This window comes from Ornithorhynchus anatinus, chromosome 3 (assembly GCF_004115215.2).
Source record: "Ornithorhynchus anatinus isolate Pmale09 chromosome 3, mOrnAna1.pri.v4, whole genome shotgun sequence".
NCBI lineage: Eukaryota > Metazoa > Chordata > Mammalia > Monotremata > Ornithorhynchidae > Ornithorhynchus > Ornithorhynchus anatinus.
Window position 1 is genome coordinate 22,251,898 of NC_041730.1, and position 26,270 is coordinate 22,278,167.

Sequence of the window (26,270 nt, forward strand, 5' to 3'; positions counted from 1 at the left end):
GGCCTCTTTAGGTTTCAATTTCCTGATCTGTAAAATAAGGATGCAAAGCCTACGCCCTCCCTCTTAGACCGCAAGCCCATGTGGGACTATGTCCAACCTCATTGTCTTGTACCTATCTCTTCACTTAGTACAGTACTTGGCACATAGTAAGTGCCTCACAAATACCACAGTTATTTCTATTAGCACAGGACAGGAGAGGCAGGGGAAGGGTTGGGAGAAACAGCCCACAGCCCTCAGTGCCAAGACCAGGAATTTAAGATTGGCCCAAGTACCCAGTAATACGACTGACTGACTGACTGGGAGACAGTGAGGGAGGGAATCCCTGAGGACCCCTCTAGACTTAGAAGAAGCTGCTTAGGAGAAGCAGAGTGGCTCAGTGGCAAGAACACGAACTTGGGAGTCAGAGGACGTGGGTTTTAATCCTGCCTCTGCCACTTGTCTGCTGTGTGACCCTGGGCAAGCCACTTAACTCCTCTGTGCCTCAGTGACCGCATCTGTAAAATGGGGATGAAGACTGTGAGCCCCACGCGGGACAACCTGATTACCTTGTATCTACCCCAGCGCTTAGACCAGTGCTTGGCACATAGAAAGCGCTTAACAAATACCATAAATATTATTTTTGTTATTATTATTGGACTGTAAGCTCCTTGTGAGTAGGGAATGTGTCTATTTATTGTTATATTGTACTCTCCCAAGCACTTAGTAATAATAATAATACGATTGTATTCGTTAAGCGCTTAATCATGTTGGACACAGTCCGTATCCCACATGAGTCTCACAATATTAATCCCCATTTTATAGATGAGGTAACAGGCCCAGAGAAGTTAAGTGACTCGCCCAAGGTCACACAGAAGACAAGTGGCAGAGCCGGGATTAGAACCCAGGTCGTTCTGACCCCCAGGCCCATACTCTCTCCAGTAGGCCATGCTGCTTCCCTGCTTCCTCCTCTCCTGCTTCGAGTAAAAATAGGAAGAAGAGATGAGAGTAAGCAGAGATTCTCAGCGGTTGGCTTGTCCCCGCTCCTCTATCTAACCCTCTCCTGTTCCTCCTTGTATCACTGGGAACTGCCAGCCTCCAGGAACTACTTATGTGGTGTAGCCAGTGCTGGCATCTGTAGCATCTGCCCTCTTCCCTGCAGATCCCACACTTCTGACCCCACCAAGCAAGAGATTGGCCCGTGGTTGACCCACCAGTGGGGAGGGGAACAGGCAGAAACATGGGAGCCCCAGGCAGGTACAGTGGGAGGGACAACGTGTATCGAATCCCCAGTCACAGAGAAGTTAAATGACTTGCCCGAGGTCACTTGGTATAGTGCTTGGCCTATATTAAGTGCTTAATTATTATGAATATTAAGAAAACCATGCTATAGAACTCAGTCAGAAATCTGTCCCTTCCTTCTCCTCAGGGCTTTGGCGAATGACTCTAGGGAAGGAGAAGAAGGAAGAGGAGGAGAAGGAACAGGAGCCTCAGGTCATCCTAGGGCTCAGAGGACACCCACTCACTCCCACAAATTATAGGGCCGGGCTGGGGCGGCCTCCAAGCGACTGCCCCCTACCAAGCGCCCGCAGGCAAATGGTTTTAAAAATAATCTCTGGGTGGCAGAGTGGGGAAGCCAGTGGAGCCTGGCGGGGCCTGCCACAGGCAGGGAGGGTCAGGGTCCGGAAGAGGAAGTGGGAAACTTGCCTGGAGATAGAAAAAGCCTCAAAGGGAATCCACCCCCTTCCTCTTGGAGAGTAGTTGCAGAGGCAAACTCTACAACAGCCCAAGGGTTCCTCCCACCTTCCTCCATGGCCTGGGGATCACTGCCAGTGCCAGGAGCCGTGGGCACAGAGCCACGCGGGCGCAGCACAGCCCAAAAGCCCCAGAGCTGAACTGTCCTCCTAGGCCAGGAACCTGTCTGAAAAGGAGTTCAACTTAGAGTGTTTGGTTAAATGGGTCCTCTTATGGGGCATTCACCCAGCTCTGTTATTAATAATAATAATGGAGGTATTTGTTGATCACTTACTATCCCTCCTACTTAGACTGCCTCCCTCCCATTTAGATTGGAAGCTCCATGAGAGACAGGAGCTGTGTCTCACATGATAAACTATATTTCTACCCCAGTGTTTAATAATATTAATAACAGTGATAATAATAACTGTGGTATTTGTTAAGTGCTTACTTTGTGCCAAGGACTGTACTAAGTGCTGGGGTAGATACAAGATAATCGGGTTGGACACAGACCCCGTCCAACACTGGGCTCACAGTCTCATTCACCATTTTACAGATGAGGGAACTGAAGCACAGAGAAGTGAAGTGACTTGCCCAAGGTCACATGGCAGAATAGTGGCAGAGCCAGGATTAGAATTCAGGTCCTTCTCACTCCCAGACCCGTGCTCCAGCCACTAGGCCACACATGCTTCTGCTTCTCTGCTTAAAATAGTGCTTGATGTATAGTAAGCACTTAACATATAATAAAATAATAATAATAACAATAATAATGATACTAGTATGTGCCAAGCACCATACTAAGTGCTGGGGTAGATACAAGATAATCAGGGCAGATACAGTTCCTGACCCAAATGGGACTCACAGTCCAAGTAGGAGACAGGCATTAATAATTATGGTATTTGTTTAGTGCTTACTAAGTGCCAAGCACTGTTCTAAGCACTCGGGTAGATACAGGGTAATCAGGTTGTCCCACATGGGCTCACACTTTTAATCCCTATTTTACAGATGAGGTAAATGAGGCACAGAGAAGTTAAGTGGCTTGCCCAAAGTCACACAGGAGACAAGTGGTGGAGGCAAGACTAAGACCCACATCCTCTGACTCTCAAGCCCATGCTCCTTCCACTAAGCCATGCTGCTTCACTGAACCCTCATTTTACAGATGAGGAAACTGAGGCACATTTAAGTGACTTACCCAAGGTCACACAACAGACCAGTGGAGGAGTCAGGATTAGAACCCAGGTTCTCTGACTCACCAGCTCTTTCTACTAGGCAACAATGTGTCTCTGTTCGGCTCTAGCTCTGTAGTGCACTATCGCCATCATCCATGGTATTGATACCATGACTGATGGAAGTGATGGTATTGAACTGTGTACAGAGCACTGTACCAGGCGCTCGGGATAGTACAAAACCCCTTCCCAAAACCTTCTCAGGGAAAAGGAAGAAAGGGAGAACCGGGATGTTCTGACATCCCTAACCCAGTAGAGGAGTCTGCCATCTGACGCGTGGGCAGTGTCTGTGGAGGGTCTCTCCCCACCAGTCCAGGCCCAACACTCACCATTGGGATTGTCCTCCGTCTTGACGGGCATGAGGGGGCTCTGGGGGGCTGAGTCCCCACTCAGTGAGTAACTGTGCTCGGCCTGGATGCCCGGGGTGGGTGGGTCCAGTTCCATGTCCAAGAGAGGGTTCTTCTCGGCGAGAATGGGGTCATCAAAGAAGCTGCTGAAGAGGTCATTGGAGAAATCCTCCATGTTCTCTGAGAAGTGGTCCAGGTGATCAGAGAAATGCTGGCAGCCAGAGAGGGAGGGAGGAGAGAGTGGGGCGGAGGGGCAACAAGAGAGAGAAGATAAATTACCTGGAAATCAGACCACAACAAGATTCCTTCCAACAAGGTTGCTAAGGCCTCAGAGTGGGGCCCGATTGATTGATTAACGATGGTATTTGTTAAGTGCTTACTATGTATCAAGCACTGGGTAGCACTGTTCTAAGTGCTGGGTAGATATAAGACTAATAATAATAATGTTGGTATTTGTTAAGCGCTTACTATGTGCCGAGCACTGTTCTAAGTGCTGGGGTAGACATAGGGGAATCAGGTTGTCCCACGTGGGGCTCACAGTCTTAATCCCCATTTTACAGATGAGGGAACTGAGGCACAGAGAAGTTAAGTGACTTGCCCACAGTCACACAGCCGACAAGTGGCAGAGCTGGGATTCGAACTCATGAGCCCTGACTCCAAAGCCCGTGCTCTTTCCAATGAGCCACGCTGCTTCTCAGCTTATCTGGTTGGACACAGTCCCTGTCCCACATGGGGCTCACAGTCTTAATCCCCACTTTACAGATGAGGAAACTGAGACGCAGAGAAGCAAAGTGACTTGCTCGAGGTCACGAAGCAGACAAATGGTGAGCTGGGATTAGAACTCAGTTCCTTCTGACTCCTAGGTCTGTGCTCTATCCACTAGACCATCCTCCTTCATCCTTGACACAGGAAAACAGGAGCGGAGCATGGCAGTGGCTGATGCTAATGAACGTGACCAGCCCCTGTGCCTATCATTGCCCATCGTGTCTTCCGGGGGGTGACCTAGATGGGCAGCGCCCAGCCTGCCAGTTGCCCCAGGAGGCGACGCTTGCTCCTGACAGAAGACCACCCTAGGGCTCATGGGCCTTGAGGCAGCCGAGCCAACTGCAGCAGAGGTACTTCTGGCCCTGTCTCCTTCTCCTGATAATACCTTTAACTTGACTAAAACTATACTTATGCTGAAGAACTTTCATATCAAGTATCTCATTTGTCCTCCCAATTTCCCTCTGAGGTAGGTAGGGTTGGGAGCGCTGTGGAGAAAGAGATGCTAATTGTCCCCATTTTGCAGGTGAGAAAATCGAGGCCCGGAGCGGCTCAGTGACCCAGCACAGCTGAGGCTGTGAATCCCCAGAGGTCAAGTCTCACACACTTTCCATTAAATGACATTCTCTCATCAATCGATCAGTTGTATTTATTGAGCACTTACTGTGTGCAGAACACTCTACTGAGCACTTGGGAGGGTAAGAGTGGGGTCTGGAAGTCAGAAGGTCATGGGTTCTAATCTCAGCTCCGCCACATATCTGCTGTGTGACCATGGACAAGTCACTTCACTTCTCTGTGCCTGTTACCTCATCAGTAAAATAGGGATTGAGACTGTAAGCCCCATGTGGAGCAGGGACGGAGTCCAACCAGATTTGCTTGTATCCATCCCAGCGCTTAGTACAGTGCCTGGCACATAATAAGTGCTGAACAAATACCAAAATTATTACGAATTATCATTATTATTAGAGTTGGTAGATACATTCCCTGCCCACAATGTCAGCAGCAGCCAATGTTTGCTGAGCGTCTCCAGGTTGACTGGCTCTGTGCTACAGCTTACGATCCCCGGCTTCAAGTGTTTTCATAGTTAATAAAGAAAAGATACCAAGTCTGTACCCGAGCACGGTGGCCAAAGGCACAGTCTCCCAGCACCTCAATCAATCCAGCGTATTTATTGAGTGCTCACTGTGTGCTCTGCACTTTACTAAGCACTTGGGAGAGTACAACAGAATAACTTAGACACATTTCCAGCCCACAACTAGCTTACAGTCTAGAGAATGAGTTTACAATCTAGAGGGATCAAAAAAGGGAATTCGATCTTGAAGTCACCGGAGCACCAAGACAAGGAGTGGGTCCAGGGAGGGAACCAGGGAGCGCTGACTGGCTCCCTGCCATCCCAAGCCTGGACACCTTGCCTCCCTTACCCGGTGGAGGTGGTCCAGGTCCTCTCATTCTACACCTTGAAAGTCTCCAAGAAGCCTTCCCTGACTAAGCCCTTCTCTCTTTTCCCATTCCCTTCTGCGTTGCCCTGTCTTGCTCCCTTCATTCATCTTCCCTCCCAGCCCCACAGCACATATGTATATATCTATATCTATAATTTATTTATTTATTCATTAATTGATTTATGTATATTACTGTCTGTCTCCCCCTCTAGACTGTGAGCTTGCTGTGGGCAGGGAATGTGTCTGTGGTTGCACTGTACTCTTCCAAGTGCTCAGTACAGGGCTTTGCACCCAGTAAGCACTCATTTTGTACAACTGAATGAATACCCAGGAACAACAGGGTCCAGGCTACCTTGAGGCTTCTAGTCTGGCTCTGCTCCCCCAAATTAAGTCCCGCCCAGGCAGGTGGATCCCAGGAAGGGGATGAGTATGTGGTTTCCCCTGATGGCCTCGGGTGGATAAATGTCCGGGCTGTAGCAGGGAGCAGTTGGGAATGTGAGTGGTGGAGACAGGAGAGGGGACAGGAGAGGGTAAGGGACCAAGGGAAGACACCCTCTGGGAGTCCAGAGGAAATCATGGAGGATAAGACTACCGTTCTCAGAACCCAGCCCCCGTCCACCATGCCCCATCACTCTTCTCTCTCTTCCCCTTCTCAGAGTGGCCCCCAAGGGAAGGGCTAGAGGAACAAGAATGCCATGATTAAGGTAGTTCAGTGTCTGTCTGGGGATAATGGTTAGGAACTAAATGGCACCAAATGCGGAGGACAATGGTTCCACGACTAACACCCTGCTCCAAATTCTCTGCTCACATCCCAGGAGCCAGCAGCCAAAGTCCCTTACCCCAGTCAAACACAGAGCTGGGTTGAAGACAACAGGGCATGTGTGGACAATGGGCCTTGGCTCCTCAATTGCCCTGGCACGGACGTATTCTCGCCTTTGTTGTGAATCTGACTTCAAAGGACATCAGCGGGGAAATAATCTGGAGAAGGAAGGAGAGGCTAACAGGAGTCATATGCCCCAAAGGCCATCTAGCTGCAGGAAGTTGGACTTGTGGGCTAGAGGAGCGAAGCAGTCCAGGAGGAGCAGGGCCTTCTGCGTCAATTGACTGGGCTCCCTCTGGAACTTTCTAGGGAGTGGTAGATTGTAAGCTCTTTGAGGGCAGGGATCATGCCTTCATCGTCATCATCAACATCATCATCAACTGTATTTCTTGAGCACTTCCTAATGTGCAGAGCACTGTACTACGCACTTGGGAGACTACAATGCAGCAGAGTTGGCAAACACGTGCCCTGCCCACAACAAGCTTACAGTCTAGAGCACGGGCTTGGGAGTCAGAGGTCATGGGTTCTAATCCCAGCTCCAACACTTGTCTGCTGTGTGACCTTAGGCAAGACACTTTGCTTCTCTGTGCCTCGGTTACCTCATCTGTAAAATGGGGGTTAAGAGTGTGAGCCCCACGTGGGACAACCTGATTACCTTGTATCTGCCCCAGCACTTAGAACAGTGCTTGGCACATAATAAATGCTTAACAAATACCATTATTATTATTATTAGAGAGAGGGAGGCAGGCACTAATATAAAGAATTTATAATATATAATTTAAAGCTATGTACATGAGTGCTGTGGGGTTGAGGTTGGGGTGAATAACAAATGCCCAAAGGTCACGAATCCAAATGCACAGATGTCGCAGAAGGGAGAGGGAGCTAGGGAAAAGAGGGCTTAAGTGAGGTAGGAATCTTGGAGAAAATGTGACCTTCTACTTTTTCCGTCTGTTCCCCAAAATAACTAGCATAGTGCTCTGCATGCTATGGACACTTAATGCTGTTGATTCTGACAGCTCTGCCTGTCAGTAGCTGAAGACCTCAGGTGTGTGGACAGGATTGTTATTCCAGCTCCAAACAACCTAAGGAGAAAGGAGAATGATCTGTGTAACTCTTATCTCCAGTCCCTTTGTGACTTGAAATATGCAGGGGAGGACGAGGAGGAGAGGAAGGAGAAGGAGGAGACGGAGAGGAGAAGGAGGAGGAGGAAAAAGGAAAAGGGGACCCCAGACTCAAAAGAGTCCAAAGTCAACACCTAAAGGCACCTAAAGACAGTAATAGTGGCAGCATTTATTGAGAACTAACTGCGTGCTACACTGTACTAAGTGTTTGGGAAGTATAGACTAACAGTTCCCTACCCACAAGGAGCCTACACTCTACTGGGAGCTAAACATAAAAATATTTACAACTAGAGAGGTCGAAATAAATCAAATAAATAACACATATACATGAGTGCTAAGGAGGATATAAATAAATTCATAAGTGCTAGAACTGGCTGAAGGGGTGATATGGGTTACCGTGGTGGAAAATGAAGCAGGGAAAGTTTGTTGGAGGTGGTGGGGTGAGGGTGGGGGAGAACTGTGGTCTGTCTGATGTCAGATGTGGGAGGAAAGGAAGGAGGGAGTTCCAAGCCACGAGCGAGAGGACGGAGGCGGGAGAGCCGAGAGCAAGGTACGGCCAGAAGGTTGGCTCGGAAGGAGCCGAGATAGAGAGCCCCAGAGCCTGGGCTCTTGATGATAACAACAACTCCCCTGAATCCTCACATTTAAAACACCCCCCTGAATGTGGAGCAGTGAAAGTTGGGAGTCAGGTGCTAAGGCATTTAGCAGCCAGCCTCCTTGGGAGACAGTGGCTCCATCTCAGGCGATAAGGACCCGCCAAACCGCCTTCTTGGGGACCGGGAGGGAGGTGAGCGTTTGGGGACGTTCTCCCTGGGGTCCCATCTCCAGGCGAATAGCCAGTTGGGAATCATATGCCGGCAGTCCCGAGGAAGAGCCTGAGACAGCCCACCAGAAGTGCGTGCTTCAGTCACCGGCTGGGTTCCACCCAACCCTCCCCTCTCCCGCTAGCTCGATGCGGCAGCCAAGCGCTAGTACAAGACAGGTTTCCAACACTGAGCAAGCAGTCAGCCATTGGGGAGGGGGCAGCCAAGGGGCAGTGGCCCCTACTTCCTCCCACTGGCTGAGGCTCTACACCTCCTCTTCCTCCATTACCCAGGGTAAGCATAAATGATAATAATAATTGTGGTATTTATTAACTGCTTACTATGTGCCGAGCACTGTACTAATCACTGGCGTGGATGCAAGCAAATCCGGTTGGCATAAAAGACGCCAAGGCCTAGCATAACTGACTTTATGCCCCGACCCCTCATATGATCAAACTAATGCCAAAGCTGCACTTCTTTCCGCCTTCCCCTGGCCCTCGCCGGCCAACTCTAAAAGCTAAAGTCCAGTCCATCTCCATTTTTTTTTTAAAGGCATTTGTTAAGTGCTTTCTGTGCACTGCACTGGGGTAGATATAAGATAGTCAGGTTGGACACAGTAGCTCACAGTATTAATCCCCATTTTACAGATGAGGTAATTGAAGCACAGAGAAGTGACTTACCCAAGGTCACCCAGCAGACAAGCTGGGATTAGAACCCAGGTCCTTCTGACTCCCAGGCCGTGCTCTATCCACTAGACTACACTGCTTCTCCTTCACATGAGGGCACAGTGTGGATCCTAAATCAACGGGTATGTCTCTGGTACCCTTTTCTCTCTTCCACCTCCGCTCCCACCCCTGGACCCAGAGAGTAGGGGGAAAACCTGGGGGCAAAGGGAAAATCTCAGAACCTGGCATGGACTCTTTTTCCAAGGATATAGTGATGCAGAGGGTGCTGATAGCCCCAACCCTTATAGGGATCTATTTTCCCTGACAGCGACCTGGGAGTCCTGGGGTTGAGAGAGGAGTATAGACAGGTACGTCAGACACGATGAACCTGGCAAAGTGGGAAGAGAGTCTGAAAGGAGGAGGGTTAAATCGCAGGAATGGGAGCAGTAACTCTGCCATGTTGGTGTCATAAAACCTATTTGGAAGTGGGAAATAGGAGGGCTCTTCTCCATCCCACATGTGAGCCTAGCGGGGGTTTCCTTTAAACCCATTATTCTAGGTGTCCACCCCATGCTCTCACCCTAAGCCGTAGTTGCTTCCCTCTTTCTATAGGCAACCGGGATCCCACCAACACCTGAGCTCAACACCTCATATCCAAAGTCGCCGGCCCCAAAACCAGATCTCTCTTGAGCCGACGATATCTGAGGATGGGCTCGACGTCCTCCGGCAAAGGCACTACCGTCTGCCTTTCCCCAAGGTGAACTCTCTCTCCCCTCACCCCCAGCAAGTAGAGGCACTGACTCCCCCTTCCCAACCCCAATTCTCCCCCTTTCCCAAGAACAGACACCCCCTCTCACGACCCGAAACACAGACATTCCTCTCCCAGCTCCCAGGCGTCCGGCCAGACTCTGCCCTCCGGGTCTGTACAGATCACACTGGTCTGCCACTTTCAGGGCTTGGGGTCCCAGCTTGGAGGCGAGGGAAGGTGGGGGTTTGGAGTACAGAAGGCTGGAGGGACAGCTCGTCTGGGCAATGGGGTGGGAGAAATCAGGAAGGAAATATTATGATTTTTGTTCGTCTTTAAATATTTTTCCTACAGACTTGCCAACATAAATCTCCCTTCCCAGCTATGACATGTGCAGCTGCCGACTCTGCTTTCCTGAAGGAATGAACTCCCTCCCTCTCTCTCTCTGACTCTCCCCCCAACCCTGCATCTCCCCCCTCCCCCATCTCTCTTTTCTGTTCTCAGCCCAGCGAACCCCTGGCCCACAGCCTCAACCACATTTCTCTCCCCTAACTATGTGCTGAATCGAGGTCCCACGAACGTGGGAGGCCCCGAGAAGCCCGGCCCCGGCCGAAGGAACACGCAGTAGGTCACCCGACATGGCTGGACGTGGGACTTCACTGCACAGCTGCCTTGCATGCATACCTGGCTCGCACGCATACCTGCGCGGCAGCAGCCTCGTCCCACCCAAGCGGCCCTGGGCCTGTCAATCAATCGATCAATCAGTCAGTGGCATCTTCTATCTCCAGCGTTTGGCACAGAATAATAATAATTATAACTGTGGTATTTGTTAAGCGCTTACTATGTGCCAAGCACTGTTCTAAGTGCTGGGGTAGATATGAGGTAATAAGGTTGGACACACTCCATGTCCCTCATGGGGCTCACAATCTTGATCCCCATTTTTCAGATGAGGGAACTGAGGCCCAGAGAAGGGAAGTGACTTCCCTAAGGTAGTAAGCGCTTAGAGAAGCAGCGTGGCCCAGTGGAAAGAACCCGGGCTTGGGAGCCAGAGGATGTGGGTTCTAATCCTGACTCTGCCACTTATCTGCTGTGCAACCTTGGGCAAGCCACTTAACTTCTTTGTCTCTCAGTTCCCTAATCTGTAAAATGGGAATTAAGATTGTGAGCCCCACGTGGGACCACCTGATTACCTTGTATCTACCTCTAGGCTTAGAACAGTGCTTGGCACAGTGTAAGCACTTAACAAATACCATCATTATTATTATGATTATTATTCACAAATACCACGATGATTATGCTACTATTATGATGAATCAAGCCCTTCCTGGGGGAGAAGGGTGTACTAACCGCTTGGGCGAGTACATAACGTCTTTCCCCACCGCCCACCTTCCGCTGGGATTCGTTCGTTCATGCGACCGCGTTGATTGAGCGCTCTTAGACGGTGAGCTCGTCTTGTAGCCTGTGAGCCCGTTGTGGGGCAGGGATCGTCTCTGTTGCTGAAGTGTCCATTCCAAGCACTTAGTCCAGTGCTCTGCACATAGTAAGCGCTCAATCAGTACGATTGAATGAATGCATACTGTGGGCAGAACACTGTGGGAAGCGCTTGGAAAATACAATTGAGCAATAAATCCCTTTACAGTCTAGAAGGGGCTCTGGTGAGAGTCTGAGTGGCCCCGCACCACCCCGTTGGTGGCCCCGGGCCCTCGCCCCCACGTTTCCCCTCCCCTTCCCCTCAGCACTGTGCTTATTTGTACATATATTTTCCTATTTATTTTGTTAATGAAGTGTATATCTCCATGATTCTATTTATCTTGATGATAATTATGGGATTTGTTAAGCGCTTACTATGTGCTGAGCACTGTTCTAAGCGCTGGGGGAGATACAGGGTAATCAGATTGTCCCACGTGGGGCTCACATTTTTTAATCCCCAGTTTTACAGATGAGGTAACTGAGGCCCAGAGAAGTGAAGCGACTTGCCCAGGGTCACACAGCAGACAAGTGGCGGAGCTGAGATTAGAACCCATGACCTCTGACTCCCAAGCCCGGGCTCTTTCCACTAAGCCACACTGCTTGACGATGTTGCCTTGTTTTTGTTTTGTCCTGCTTTGCTTTGCTGTCTCCCCCGTTTAGACTGTGAGCCCGTCACGGGGCACGGATGGTTTCGATCTGTTGCCGAACTGTCCATCCCAAGCGCTTAGTACAGTGCTCTGCACATAGATTGGTGTACATCTCCATGATTCTATTTATCTTGATGATGCTGTCTTGTTTCTTTTCTATTCTGTTTTGCTTTGTCGTCTCCCCCCTTAAGACTGTGAGCCCGTCTTTGGGCAGCGATGGTCTCTGTTGACCAACTGACCGTTCCAAACGCTTAGTCCAGTGCTCTGCACAAGGAGAAGCAGCGTGGCTCAGTGGAAAGAGCACGGGCTTGGGAGTCAGAGGTCACGGGTTCTAATCCCGGCTCTGCCGCTTATCAGTTGTGTGACTTTGGGCCAGTCACTTCACTTCTCTGGGCCTCAGTTCCCTCATCTGTAAAATGGGGATGAAGACTGGGACAACCTGCTCCCCTTGTATCCGCCCCCAGCGCCCAGAACAGTGCTTGGCACATAGTAAGCAGCGTGGCTCAGTGGAAAGACCACGGGCTTGGGAGTCAGAGGTCATGAGTTCGAATCCCGGCTCTGCCACTTGTCAGCTGTGTGACTGTGGGCAAGTCACTTCACTTCTCTGTGCCTCAGTTACCTCATCTGTAAAATGGGGAGTAACTGTGAGCCTCACGTGGGACAACCCGATTACCCTGTATCTCCCCCAGCGCTTAGAACAGTGCTCGGCACATAGTAAGCGCTTAACAAATGCCAACATTAGTAAGCACTTAACAAATGCCACCATCATCATAGTTTGGTGTATATATCCTTGATTCTATTTATCTTGATGATGCTGTCTTGTTTTTGTTCTGTTCTGTTTTGCTTCGCTGTCTGTCTCCCCCGTTTAGACCGTGAGCCCATCACAGGGCAGGGATGGTCTCTATCTGTGGCCGAACTGTCCACCCCCAGTGCTTAGTCCAGCGCCCTGCCCATAATAAGCGCTCAAGAAATGCTACTGAATAATAATAATGATGGCATTTGTTAAGCGCTTACTATGTGCAAAGCACTGTTCTAAGCACTGGGAGATAGAAGGTGATCAGTTGTCCCACGTGGAGCTCCCAGTCTTAAATCCCCATTTTACAGATGAGGTCACTGAGGCCCAGAGAATAATAATATTGTTATTTGTTAAGTGCCTACTATCTGCAAAGCACTCTTCTAAGTGCTGGGGGATACAAGGTGATCAGGTTGTCCCATGTGGGGCTCACAGTCTTAAATTCCCATTTTACAGATGAGGTCACTGAGGCCCAGAGAATAATAATATTGTTGGTATTTGTTAAGCGCTTACTATGTGCAAAGCACTGTTTTAAGCGCTGGGGGATACAAGGTGATCAGGTTGTCCCATGTGGGGCTCAGTCTTAAATCCCTATTTTACAGATGAGGTCACTGAGGCCCAGAGAATAATAATAATAATAAAATTGTTGGTATTTGCTAAGCACTTACTATGTGCAGAGCACTGTTCTAAGCGCTGGGGTAGATACAGGGTCATCAGGTTGTCCCACGTGAGGCTCACAGTCTTAATCCCCATTTTCCAGATGAGGTCACTGAGGCCCAGAGAATAATAATAATAATAATGTTGATATCTGTAAAGCGCTTATTATGTGCAGCGCACTGTTCTAAGCGCTGGGGAGGATACAAGGTGATCAGGTTGTCCCATGTGGGGCTCCCAGTCTTAAATCCCCATTTTCCAGATGAGGTCACTGAGGCCCAGAGAATAATAATAATAATATTGGTATCTGTAAAGCACTTATTATGTGCAGCGCACTGTTCTAAGCGCTGGGGAGGATACAAGGGGAGCAGGTTGCCCCCCGTGGGGCTCCAGTCCTTCATCCCCATTTTCCAGATGAGCTCACTGAGGCCCAGAGAAGTGAAGTGACCTGCCCACCGTCACCCAGACGACAAGCGGCGGAGGCGGGACTCGAACCGGCGACCTCCTACTCCCGAGTCCGGGCTCTTGCCGCTGAGCCACGCTGGAGGAAAGTGAGCACTCAATCCATCGTCGAGGGGGCGGGGCGCTCCAGGCAGCGCGCGGAGGGGTAAGGGCCGCGGGTGAGGCGGGGCGCCGATTGGTGGACCGCGGGCGAGGCGGGACGCCGATTGGTCGGCTCCCCCGGGCGCCGGCCAATGGGAAGCGGCGGCGCCGGCCGGCCGGGGGATCCCGAGGAGTGCAGGGTTAGGACGGAGAAGCTCGGAGGAGCTCGGAGGGAGCTCGGAGGGGGCTCGGGGGAGCTCGGAGGGGGCTCGGGGGAGCTCGGAGGGAGCTCGGAGGGAGCTCGGAGGGGTTCGGGGGAGCTCGGCCCGGTGATGGGGAGAAGCCGCCGGGCTCGGGGGAAAAAAGAGCCCGACCGTGAAAGGCCTAGGCCGGGGGGGGGGGGGGGGTCTAATCTCAGTCCCCTCATCCCGGTTTGGCTGCTTGCCAGCTGTGTGACTTTGGGCAAGTCACTTAACTTCTCTGTGCCTCAGTTACCTCATCTGTAAAATGGGGATTAAAAATTGTGAGCCCCACATGGGACAACCTTATTGCCTTGTATCTCCCCAGCGCTTCGAACAGTGCTTTGCACATAGTAAGCGCTTAACAAGTCCCAACAATGTTATTATTATCTGGAAAATTTGGATGCAGACTGGGAGCCTCACGTGGGACCACCTGATGTCCTTGGATCTCCCCCAGCGCCTAGAATAATAATAATAATGTTGGTATTTAAGCGCTTACTATGTACAGAGCACTGTTCTAAGCGCTGGGGAGATACAGGGTCATCAGGTTGTCCCACGTGGGACTCACAGTTTTAATCCCCATTTTACAGATGAGGGAACTGAGGCATAGAGGATAATAATCATGTTGGTATTTGTTAAGCGCTTACAATGTGCAGAGCACTGTCTAAGCGCTGGGGGAGATACAGGGTCATCAGGTTGTCCCACGTGAGGCTCACAGTCTTCATCCCCATTTTACAGATGAGGTAACTGAGGCACCGAGAAGTTAAGTGACTTGCCCACAGTCATCCAGCTGATAAGTGGCGGAGTCGGGATTAGAACCCATGACCTCTGACTCCCAAGCCTGGGCTCTTTCCACTGACCCATGCTGCTTCTCTGTGCTCTGCACCTAGTAAGCGCTTAAAATATACCAACATTGTTATTATTATTAATCCCCCACCCCCAGCGCTTAGAACAGTGCTTGGCACATAGTAAGCGCTTAATAAATGCCATTATTATTATTTGCAGCGTGGCTCAGTGGAAAGAGTACAGGTTTGGGAGTCAGAGGTCGTGGGTTCTAATCCCTGCCCCACTGCTTATCAGCTGCGTGACTTCATTTCTCTGACCCTCAGGTACCTCATCTGTAAAATGGGGATTGAGACTGTGCCCAACTCGACTTGCTTGTATCTATCCTAGGGCTTAGTACAGTGCCTGGCACACAGTAAGCACTTGACAAATACAGTGTTTAATTGTTATTATTATTATTGCTCCAGCCCGCCTCTCCTTTCTGCCCTCATATCCTCTTCCGCTCTTTCCTATTCTCTCCTTCTTGCCCCCTTTCCTTCTCCTTCCTCTTCTCCCCAGTGTGACTGTTTACTGTTACACTGTACTCTCCCAAGCACTTAGTACAGTGCCCTGCACACAGTAAGTGATCAATAAATACGATTGACTGTCTTTCCTTGCAGGACAGGCTCTTCTTGCCGCCAAACTCCACCCTTTTCCTGGGAGGGCAGCGGGCTCTGATGAGGAGAAGCAGGAAAAGGAGCTTCTCCTGTCAGGGAAGCAACAGGCAGGGGAGAGCCCTTTCCACTCAGGTTTTAGTCTGCATTAGTGAATCCAACAGGCGATTCCAGGGCCGTTCCTCATAAACACACCGTGGGCCCATTTTGTGATCTTCCCCGGATCGCCTCCCTGATCCCGTCGGACTCTTTCCCAGTCAGGGCTGAGGCGGGACAGAGGCGGGAGACCAGGAATTAGTTGGGCCTGAACAGTGCCACTCTGAGATTCCATGTCAACTATGATTCTTTTAAGAGCCCCACATAAGCTTCCAGCAGTTGGGTTTTTTTTGATGGTATTTGTTAAGTGCTTACCGTGTGCCAGGCACGGTACTAAGCACTGGGTTAGATTCAAGATAATCGGGTTGTCCACACTCCATGTCCCACACAGGGCTCACAGTCTTAATCCCCATTTTACAGATAGGTAACTGAGGCACAGAGAAGTTAAATGACTCACTCAAGGTCACACAGCAGATAAATGGCAGAGCTGGGGTGAGAACCCACAGATCCTCTGACTCCCAGGCCTAGGCTTTTTCCACTAGCTCACATTGCTTCTCTCTTACTTGGCCACTGCCCCTCCCTGTCCCCTAACCTCCGGTATCCAGTCACACAGGCATTTTGCTAAACCTAACTCGTGCCCTCTCAAGAGGAACACACTTCCCCACCATCACTACCAAGGTTCATTCACTGCAACCTTTTTTTTTTTTTTAAATAATGGTATTTGTTAAGCGCTTACTATAGAGAAGTAGCATGGCTTAGTGGAAAGAGCACGGGGTCGAGAGTCAGAGGACGTGGGTTCTAATCCTGGCTTCACCACTTGTCGCTGTGTGACCTTGGTCAGGCTGCTTAATTTTTCTGGGCCTCAGTTCCCTCATCTGTAAAATGGGGATTAAGACTGCGAGCCCCACGGGGGACAACCTGACGACCTTGTATCTACCCCAGTCTTTAGAACAGTGCTTGGCAACCAGTAAGCACTTAAATACCATTATTATGTGACAGGCACTATACTAAGCGCTGGGGTAGGTACAACGTTGTCGGATAGGTCACAGACTCTGTCCCCCATGGGGATCAGTCTTGATCCCCATTTTACAGATGAGATAACTGACGCCCAGAGGAGTTAAGCAGCTTGCAGAGGCCACACAGCGGACAAGTGGCCAGCTCCTTTTGACTCCCAGGCCCACGCTCTAGCCACTAGACAACGCTGCTTCTCTCCCTGGGTGATGGAGGAGCCTAGAAGCAGATGGGACTGGCATAGCTGAAAATTCTCTGCTCCTGACCTGCAGTCCCCTGCTGGGATCCTGAGGAGAACCGACCGGCCTGCATTCCTGGGCAGTTACTTGACTTGTGGTCATTGGACATGCTGTTGCTTCATTTCTGGACTGGGAGGCCTTGGCCTCCCCCTGGGGCCACAAGACTATCTGAGTCATTGAGTCTGAGGCTGGGGAGGCAGTAGGGGATAAGGAGGGTGGGATAATAACAGTCACACAGCTAAACTAACATATACCCCAGTGGGGGAAGCCAAAAGGTCTATGCCTGGTAGCTATTTTCTACCCTCTGACTGACCAAAGGATAATCTGAAGCAGGATGGAGCGAAGGAGCCAACAGGAGCTATAGTGGAGAGTCTGGAGGAGACTGCTTTACTTCTGGGACAGATTGATGGCCTAGAAGCGGCGTGGTCATCTTGGCTCCGCCATTTGTCTGTGTGACCTGGGGCAATTTACTTCACTTCTCTGTGCCTCAGTTACCTCTTCTGTAAAATGGTGATTAAGACTGTGAGCCCCATGTGGGACAGGGACTGTATCCAACCCGATTTGTTTGTATTCATTCATTCAATCATATATATTGAGTGCTTACTGTGTGCAGAGCATTGTACTAAGCACTTGGAAAGTACAATTCAGTGCCTGGCACAGAGTAAGCGCTAAACAAATACTATTATTATTATTATTACTCAAATTCGGATTAGGGGAACTAGTGGAGAGGCTTTTCCCTTTGGGTTGGGTCTTTGACAATATTTAGACTTCTTTGGAGGGGTGAAGGAGGTGTGAGTTTCTGAGCACCCAGAGCTACGTTCCAGGCCCGGCCTCCCCTCTCTGTTTCCTGGAAGATCTAGTTTACAGGGAAAGGCAATCCCTTGACCGATGTCTCTAGAATTAGGAACCCACCTTGCTGCCCCCCTCTTTAGCATTCCTGAATAAGGGAGCTCATCTCACTCCACTCCCCATCCCCTTGGGTCCCATTGAGGGCAAATGCAGAGTTCTCCCCCACCCCCCAACCCCCCAAATCCCACCCCGCAGAGCCCAGCTGAGAGAATAACCAAGAATGCTGTTCATCGCACACACACACACGTACTCAGAAAACCCTGACCACACCAAGTCGTGTGAACTGAATCACGGTGTCCTGTAGCGCTCAGCTCAGCTGAAGGCCACGAGCCAGACACACATGGGGCAACAATCTGGACTCCCGCCCAGGAAATGCTTTCTAAGCCAAGATTTTAGGCCTTGATCCTGGCCCGAGTCTGCTAAGCCTGACTTGGGTCCAATTTGTCTCCCTCCGACCCTTCCCTGTCCCCCAAGCACAGGGTCTGTGAACTCCTTCAACTGGTTGGAGCAAGGGGCCAGAGCAGGAAATGCCGATAGTGGCAGGTTTTGGCAGGGCTCTATTGTATTGTACTCTCTCAAGCACTCTGTGCAGGGCACTGTACAGTAAGCAGTCAATAAATATCACTGAGTGATTGCTTTGTCCTATTCCTTCCCATCGCCACTCAGCAGGGAGCCTGTTGAAGCTTGATCCAGGGGGACTGGCATCAACTGGCCAAACCCAGGTCGCTTTCTATTATCCAGTTGGAGGGCCGGGCCAGTCCTGGAGGGAGCGATGGGACAGTGGGAGAAGGGGCGTGGCGTGGAAATGGACTTTTTCTTCTTTTCCTGGGGTTTGGAACAAAGGCCAAAGTTGGAAGGAGTATAAGAGGTGAGAGACAAAGTTTTTCGCAACATCCACTGGACCCGGGGATCGCTGGGGCCTAATGCCCCAGGAAACAACCAATCCCTCCCCATGCCTTCCTAGTGGAAGATACCTGCCCCTTACCCTTATCCTGAAGAACAAGCTGAGAGGTTCCCTGTCAACTCCCTCCCACAGACAAAGCTGGAGCCCCACCTCCTCCAGCCAAGACCCCATCCTTGCTCTGGGCTCCTATGTCAGACTTGGTTTATCCCTTCCCAGCACGGCTGCAATGTAGACTTAGTACAGAGTTTACCCCCAACTCTCCCTGGAGAAGCAGTGTGGTCTACTGGATGGAGCACAGGCTTGGGAGTCAAAAGGACCTGGGTTCTAATTCTGGCTCCACCACTTGTCTGCTGGGTAACTTTGGACAAGTCACTTCACTTCTCTAAAGCCTCAGTTACCTCATCTGTAACATGGGGATTAAGACTGTGAGGCCCACGTGGGTCATGGACTGTGTCCAACCTGCTTACCTTATATCTACCCCAGCGCTTCGTAGAGTGACTGCACAAAGTAAGTGCTTAACAAATACCATAAAAACAAAAACCACCAAAACAAGTCTCTCCCTGGACACCTGGGCAAGCTTTGGCCTTGGGAGCTTAGCCAGTTTTTTCTTTTCACTTTGGTAGCCTCCTTTGACATCCACTAGCCCTGTTGGCCCTGCCACAATCCAAACACCAACTCTTTGGGAGCCAAACATATCGAGTCTAGCGTTGTGGGCGGGGAATGTATCTGTTTATTGTTACATTGTACTCTCCCAAACGTTCAGTACAGTGTTTTGCACACAGTAAGCTCTCAATAAAAATGACCGAATGAATGAGTGCTCTGCATATGGTGAGTGCTCAATAAATACGATTGAATGGACAAGGAGAAACTGGTGTAAGAAGCAGCTTGATGGTACAAATAGTTGCAGACCACTCTATTGTACTGTATTTTTCCAAGTGCTTAGTTCAGTGCTTTGCACCCAGAAAGGACTCAGTAAATACCACTGATTGATTCACTTCATTGAGACACAGCTCCTTATAATGGGGACCCAAGGACTGTTTACAGGAGGGGATTTGAACGAAAGCTCAGAGAAGTGTCGAAGAAAAGATGGTTGACTAAAAGCACATCATTCAGGCTCCTCTAAGCTGCCTGCACGGGCCTTCTGCACTCTCCTTGGGCACCCTGAGAAGGGAAGGACCCCTTAGCCCCTCGACTATGTGGGAAGAGGGAGCAAGACCCCGTGACGATTTGGGGCTCTAACATAGCCTGCTTCATCCTGTGACCCAGCAACCACCAATATCATCATCATCAACCATATCATGGTCAACGAGAAATAATAAGAAGAAGAAATAATAATAGTAATAATTATGGCATCTGTTAAGCACTTACTACCTGCCAAGTATTAAGCCCTGGGGTGGATACAAGCAAATTGGGTCAGGCACAGTCCCCGTCCCACATGGGGCTCACAGTCTCAATCCCCATTTTAAAGATGAGGTAACTGAGGCAAAGAGAAGTGAAGTGACTTGCCCAAGGCCAAACAGCAGATAAGTGGCGGAGCCTGAATTAGAACCCATGACCCTCTGACTCCCAGGCCTGTGTTCTGTCCATTATGCCATGAGTGCCCTCAAGGGCCCTAGCTCTGACCAAGGTGCTAGGCAGGCAGCTCCTGAGGAGGCTGGACAAACTTTCTGGGGAATTCCAAGCTACCCATCTCTCTTCCCACACCCCTCCCTTTACCCAGTTCCTCAGATGGAAAGGTCCTAGTCATTATGGGGTCCATCCCTTCCCCCAGCTGGCCACAACTCCCAACACAGAGGACAAAGAAGGACAACCTGACCCCAGCAGGAGTTTTCAGCAAATCAAATCTTTGCTTGGGGGTAGCAGGAACTAAAATTCTGGGTGACGCAGGCAAACACACCTTGGGCCCTTTCCAGGCAATAAAAGTTGTTCCGGGTTGACCGTGAAGGAGGTCAAAATTCTCTGCTAACAGTAACAATAATTATGATATTTGTTAAGTGCTTACTCTAGGCCAAGCACTGCATCATCAATGGTATTTATTGAGTGCCTACTATATGCAGAATACTGTACTAAGCATTTGGGAGAATACAGTACGACACAGTTGCCAGACCTGTTCCCTGCCCACAGTGAGCTAACCGTATCTAGACTGTACTCGCTTACACTGTCCGGGTTAGATATAAGATAATCAGGTTCCACCTGGGGCTCAACGTCTAAGTAAGAGGGAGAACGGGTACTGAATCCCCATTTTAAAGATGAGGGAACCGAGGCACAGAGAAACGAAGTGATTCGTTCAAGTCACACACCTGACAAGTGGGGGAGCTGGGAGGAGAACCCAGATCCTCTGACTCCCAGACTCGTGCTTTATCCACTAGGCCGTGCTAGTAACTCTGCTTCTTGGGATCTCCCCCTCCTCTGTCCTCCCATCTGTCTGTTGTCCAGTGTCTCACCCAGATCTCTGACCCGCCCCTGTTGAGTCTGTGAGTTCCCTGGCTTCTCAGGCTCCTCACCGATTTGGCTGAGCTCCTCTATAGGGAGATTTATTCTCCAGCCCAAGCGGGTTTCAGGTCCTGAGTTTCAAGCCCGGAACTACAGCAGGAATCCCTGGGGTTGGTCCCAAGTGGTGCAGGAGCCCTGGGGGGGTGTTACACAGGATTGGAGGAGTCAAGTGACGTGCCCCTCTCTTCTGGTTTCCACCCGGTTTATGGACCGGACAGATTTCCCTGTCAGTCTTGTCTCCTTTCTGTGCTGAAAGAGCAGGTTGGGGGTTGTGCGGGAGAACTAGATCTTATCATCTCCTCTCCGGGTTCTTCTTCAGTTCCTTTCCCCGGACGCTGCTGAGTCCGGTTCTGTCTCCTTGCCACTCCACCCCAGTCTTCCCTTGCTCTGTGAGAAGCTGCACCCTGGAACTTGACTCTCTCAAAAAAGGGTGGGAAGCAGCATGGTGTAGTAGATAGAGCATGGCCCTGGCAGTCAGAAGGCCACCGGTTTCATGCTGTGTAACCTTGGGCAAGTTACTTAAGTTCTCTGGGCCTCAGTTACCTCATAATGATGATAATAACAATTATGGTATTTGTTAAGCACTTACTACGTGCTGGGCACTGTACTAAGCAAGCGAATCGGGCTGGACACAGTCCCTGTCCCACATGAGGCTCACAGTCTTAATCCCCATTTTACACTTGAGGTAACTGAGGCACAGATAAGTGAAATGGCTTGCCCAAGGCCACACGGCAGACGAGCGGTAGATCCGGGATTAGAACCCATGGCCTTCTGACTTCAGGCCTGTGCTCTATTCACTACGCCATGCTGCTTCTCTTCATCATCATCTTCTTCTACATCTGTAAAATGGGGATTGAGACTGTGAGCCCCATGTGGGACAGGTTCTGTGTTCAACCCGATTTGCTTGTATCCCCTCTGGCGCTTAGTACAGTGCCTGGCACATAATAAGTGCTTAACAAGTACCACAATTATTATTATCATTTTAGGGAGCCACTGCTGCTTTGGTGGATTTTGGGAGCTTCTCCCCAAGGCCCTGAGCCAGCTGGAAGGAACTCTCCGGACCACAGCTAACCGGCCAGGCGAGGTGCCAGGGTTTGGCTGGAATCCCCCAGGACCCTTCCCTTTCCCCCACAGGTGCGGTATTCTTGTTTTCAGAGGGGTCTCCTGTCTGGTTTGACTCTTCCTTTGGTTTTATTTTTGGACGGAGTAGAATATAGAATATATTTTTCTTTCTACTTTGGGTATCTCTATCCAGGAGAGTACAGTGCTCAGGGACATCAGCTGCCTCCTCAACCACCTCCAGCTGTGATGCTGAAGTGTCTCTGGGTTCCGGCCAGCCCATCCCTGCTCTCTCTGCTGTTCCTGCTTTCCAGGCCTCAAGAGGCTCTGCTAGGCTCCAAGGGAGAGAGAGAACCCAGCCCGAGCTGCCCCTGTAACCCAGTGGAATTGGAAGGTTGGAGTCCAACTCCCCCCTCCAGACAAGCACAGCTGTGCTTGCCGGTTTCTGCTCTGGCGGGACTTCTGGCCAAAACTTCCCTCTGAGCCCCTGAGCAAACAGCAAGGATGTGTGGCTAGGAGAGCCCAGCAGGGAAGCTTTGAAGCCCTGCCACTTCCCATCACCCTGAAAACTTACTAGGGTAAACAAAGTCCGTTAGATGCCACATCCCTAACCATGAGGATGGGTCTCCTGGAGAGCAATCATCAAACGGCTCCTGCAAATATCCTGTTGCCCCGAGTATGGGTTGGGTGAACCACTGATCTGAGCCAGGACTGACCTTATTTAGGGTCCTAAGTTCTAAGACAGTTCCTTTCTTCAGAAAAATGTATTCACTAATATCTCCCACTAATAGCTTCCCTCTGTCCCTGTCCAAATCTGAGAGACCTCCTCTCTCTCTCTACCCTCCCCAACTCTCCTGCCATGTCCAAACCAGCACCCCGAGACTCCTCTAGACCCTAAGCTCATTATGGGCAGGGAATGTCCTCCCCCAGGCACTTGGTTACCGTGCTCTGCACACCGTAAGTGCTCAATAAATATGATTGACCGATTCACTAATCTGAAACGGGGGAAATCAAAGCAGAGTGAGAGTGAGCCGGAGCTGGGAGGCGGAGGTGACGTCACAGAGGGGAGAAGCCCGAAAGCCCGAGAGCCGGGCCAGCTGGGTCTTTTCCAGCAGACCCAGATGTCTCAGGAATGTGCTGAGCATGGAACTACCTCGCTGGTCTTCCCTCTTTCTTCCCCAGACCCTCAATCCCTCCCTTCCTTCCCTTCCCCCTACTTCCCGTCTTTTCTCTTTCATCTCTTCTCCTCCTCACTGGCTCTCCTGGGTAAAAGCCAAACTGAAGCCTCCATGCTATGACCACTTCCCTGCCCCCTCTTCCAAGACAGCTGCCACTCAGACCCCCACTGGCCGTGGGGAGCCAGAAGACACCTTTGTAGGACACGCTTGGCCTCCTCCTCTCTGCCCATAGCTCAGGCCCAGGCCCAGGCCTAACCCCGGCTCCGGGAGGCTGGTGTCAATGACCCTCGGCCAAGACAGTCATGTCTCTGAGACATTGCAGGGAAACACACGCTAAGTAATATTCAATACAACTGCCTCAATGTGGAACCTATTCTAGCCCCTAGGATGGGAAGAAAAGGAGGCAGGTAGGACAGGGCTCAGTGGAAAGAGCACAGGCTCGGGAGTCAGAGGTCATGGGTTCTAATCCTGGCCCTGCCACTTATCAGCTGTATGACTTTGAGCAAGTCACTTAACTTCTCTGTGACTCAGTTACCTCATCTGTAAAATGGGGATTAAAACTGTGAGCCCCACATGGGACGATCTGATTACCTTGTATCTACCCCAGCGCTTAGAACAGTGCTTGGCACATAGCAAGCACTTAAATACCATTATTATGAATAATAATAATAATTATTATGTTGTTGGTATAGCACTTCCTATCTGCCAAGTACTGGGATATATACATGAAAATAAGGTGGAAGACAATCCCTTCCTACTTGGGGCTCAGAGTCTGAAAGCAGGATAGAGAAGGTATTTAATTCCTGTTTTACAGATGAGGAAACTGGTTCTCAGAAAAGTTAAGTGATTGCCCAAGGTCAAATAGCAGGCAAGTGGCAGAGCTGGGATTAGAACCCAAACCTTCTGATTCTCAGACCTGCGCTTCTTCCACTAGGCCACATTGCTTCTCTAAACAGCTGAAGTTCTCATCCACCTTGAAGAATGGCGAGCCCAATTTTGGGGTTTGGGGGAACCCCAGGGACTCTGGAGGAGAAAAGAGAGAACAGAGGGGGGTTGAGAAAACAGACCTGATCTCAACAGCCAGGTGGCTGAAGCAGCTGAGGGGTTTCATCAGGGTGTTTCTTTCCCTGTGTGAGGGTTGGAATCAGAGGCCTGTGGAAGAAGGACAAGGAAGCCTTCTGGCTTCGATTTCTATCTGCTTTGCTCTGGTAGGTTTCAAAGCTCTTTACAGACCTTGTGGAGCTGCAAGTGCAACCAGCTCAGCTAAGGACTGGAACAGGAAAGAAAAAAGCCTGAACCCTGATCATGGAGGAAGGAAGGGAAGCAGCGTGGCCTAGTAGATTGAGCATGGGCCTGGGAGTCGAAGGGACTCGTTTCCAAACCCAGCTCTGCTGTGTGACCTTTATATGTTGTGTGGCTATTTAACTTCTCTGTCCCTCAGTTTCCTCATCTGTAAAATGGGGATTCAATCCCAATTCTCCCTCCCTCTTAGACTGTGAGCCCCATGTGGGACGGGGACTGTGTCTGACAGGATTATCTCATCACCCCAAAGCTTAGTATGGTGCTTAGCACATAGTCAATGCTTAATAAATACCCTTCTTATTATTAGGAGCACCGATGTCAGAGTTCTAACAACCTTCCTGGCCAGGGCTCAAGCTGGTGGGCCCTGATCAATCAGCCAATCATATTTATTGAGTGCTTACTGTGTGTCCAGCTTGGGAGAATACAGTGTAACAATACAACAGACACAAAGCCGCCATGATAGTAGGGTCCTTAGGGGACATTTCAGCCGTCAGAGGGTTTGGCCCATAAAGGGTTGTAGCCCTGGGGTCTGCTTACCGACCAGCTTGCTGCAGCTCTGAGAGGCTCCGAACATTGATGAGCCAAAGCGGAAGGGCTTGGGACGTATGGTCCAGCCTTCTGGATCAAGCCAGAGCAGAGGAGGATAGGCTTGACCTCCCCACGACCGTCCTCTCCTCCGACAGACTAAGTGGTGACCTTCCTCCCCGGACAGGGTCAAGGAACGCATTAGAAAGGCCCTGGGCTTGCAGAGGGGCCGGGCCGCATACCCAGGCAGGCATGAGAGACTTCAAAGCTCCCCAGCTCCTCTGGGCAAGATGGTCGAAAAACACCACCCAACTATTGCCCTGCACCAGCTGGCTGGGTTGTGGGAGACAGCTGGAAGGTAAAGGCCGCATCGAGCGCCTTCTGCCCCACCAGGACCCCAGCTTAGAGATGACAAGTCCTGAGGGTTACCAGGGTTCAAGAGACTCTACACTTGTTGAGTGGGATTATCTATCCCTAGATCTCAATCTTCTCTGAGGCTCTATCCCTTCTCGGGTGGCGGAAAATGCCACAGTCTTTCATCCTATGTATGCCCCATTTGATGTCGGGGCCTCAGACCCTAGGGGAGTGCATTAAGTGAAGAGCAGGATGCTCAGCTGGCAGTGGGGGGGGGGGGGTCTGGCTTGGATTCCCATTCTCCTCTTAATAGAGCTGCGGAGCCTGAATCCTCTGTGGAGTTTGGAGGAATTCATGGCAAAGTCAAGCCACTCGGTGGTATCGAGCCCCAGGAGGGCTAAGAAGAGGGTGGGGGTGAGAGGTCTTTATGAGCTGGGCTAAGCAGATAGGAACAGTCCAAGCTGAAGAATGGAAAGCGGAGCCCTGCCTCACGAGCAGAACAGCTTCCACCCAGGACAGGGAAGCTCCCCGGTCTGCCCTGTGGAGGTCCTCTCTGCCGGGCAAGGAGCTGCCTCCACTTCCTTGGGACTCTGGCATGTCTTTCAGCTGTGCGGGATCACCAGAGTAGAGGGGCAGCGGGAGCTTCTGGCTCCCGAGATCGTGCACTGTCAGTAACTTTCAGAGCCTGCAAAGTCTGCTCCGAGGCCCAGGAGTTGTCTCCAAGGGGTCTAATCCAGGTCCCTCACTGCTCTGGCCCTTTATTCCTGCTTCTGCCACTGACTCCGTGGGTAGCACAGGGCAGAGCACACCCTCACCTGTCTCTACCTCAGCCATCCCCAT

The 26,270-nt window shown here is 50.6% G+C and overlaps 1 protein-coding gene across 1 annotated transcript in view; it reads right to left on the reverse strand.

Moving 5' to 3' along the window:
* CREB3L1 (cAMP responsive element binding protein 3 like 1) overlaps positions 1–26,270 on the reverse strand; it is a 58,507-nt gene that overhangs the window by 24,830 nt on the left and 7,407 nt on the right. Inside the window, exon 2 of the mRNA XM_029061564.2 lies at positions 3,266–3,494. Within this exon, the coding sequence (XP_028917397.1) occupies positions 3,266–3,494 (229 nt within the window). The remainder of the gene's footprint in view (positions 1–3,265; positions 3,495–26,270) is intronic.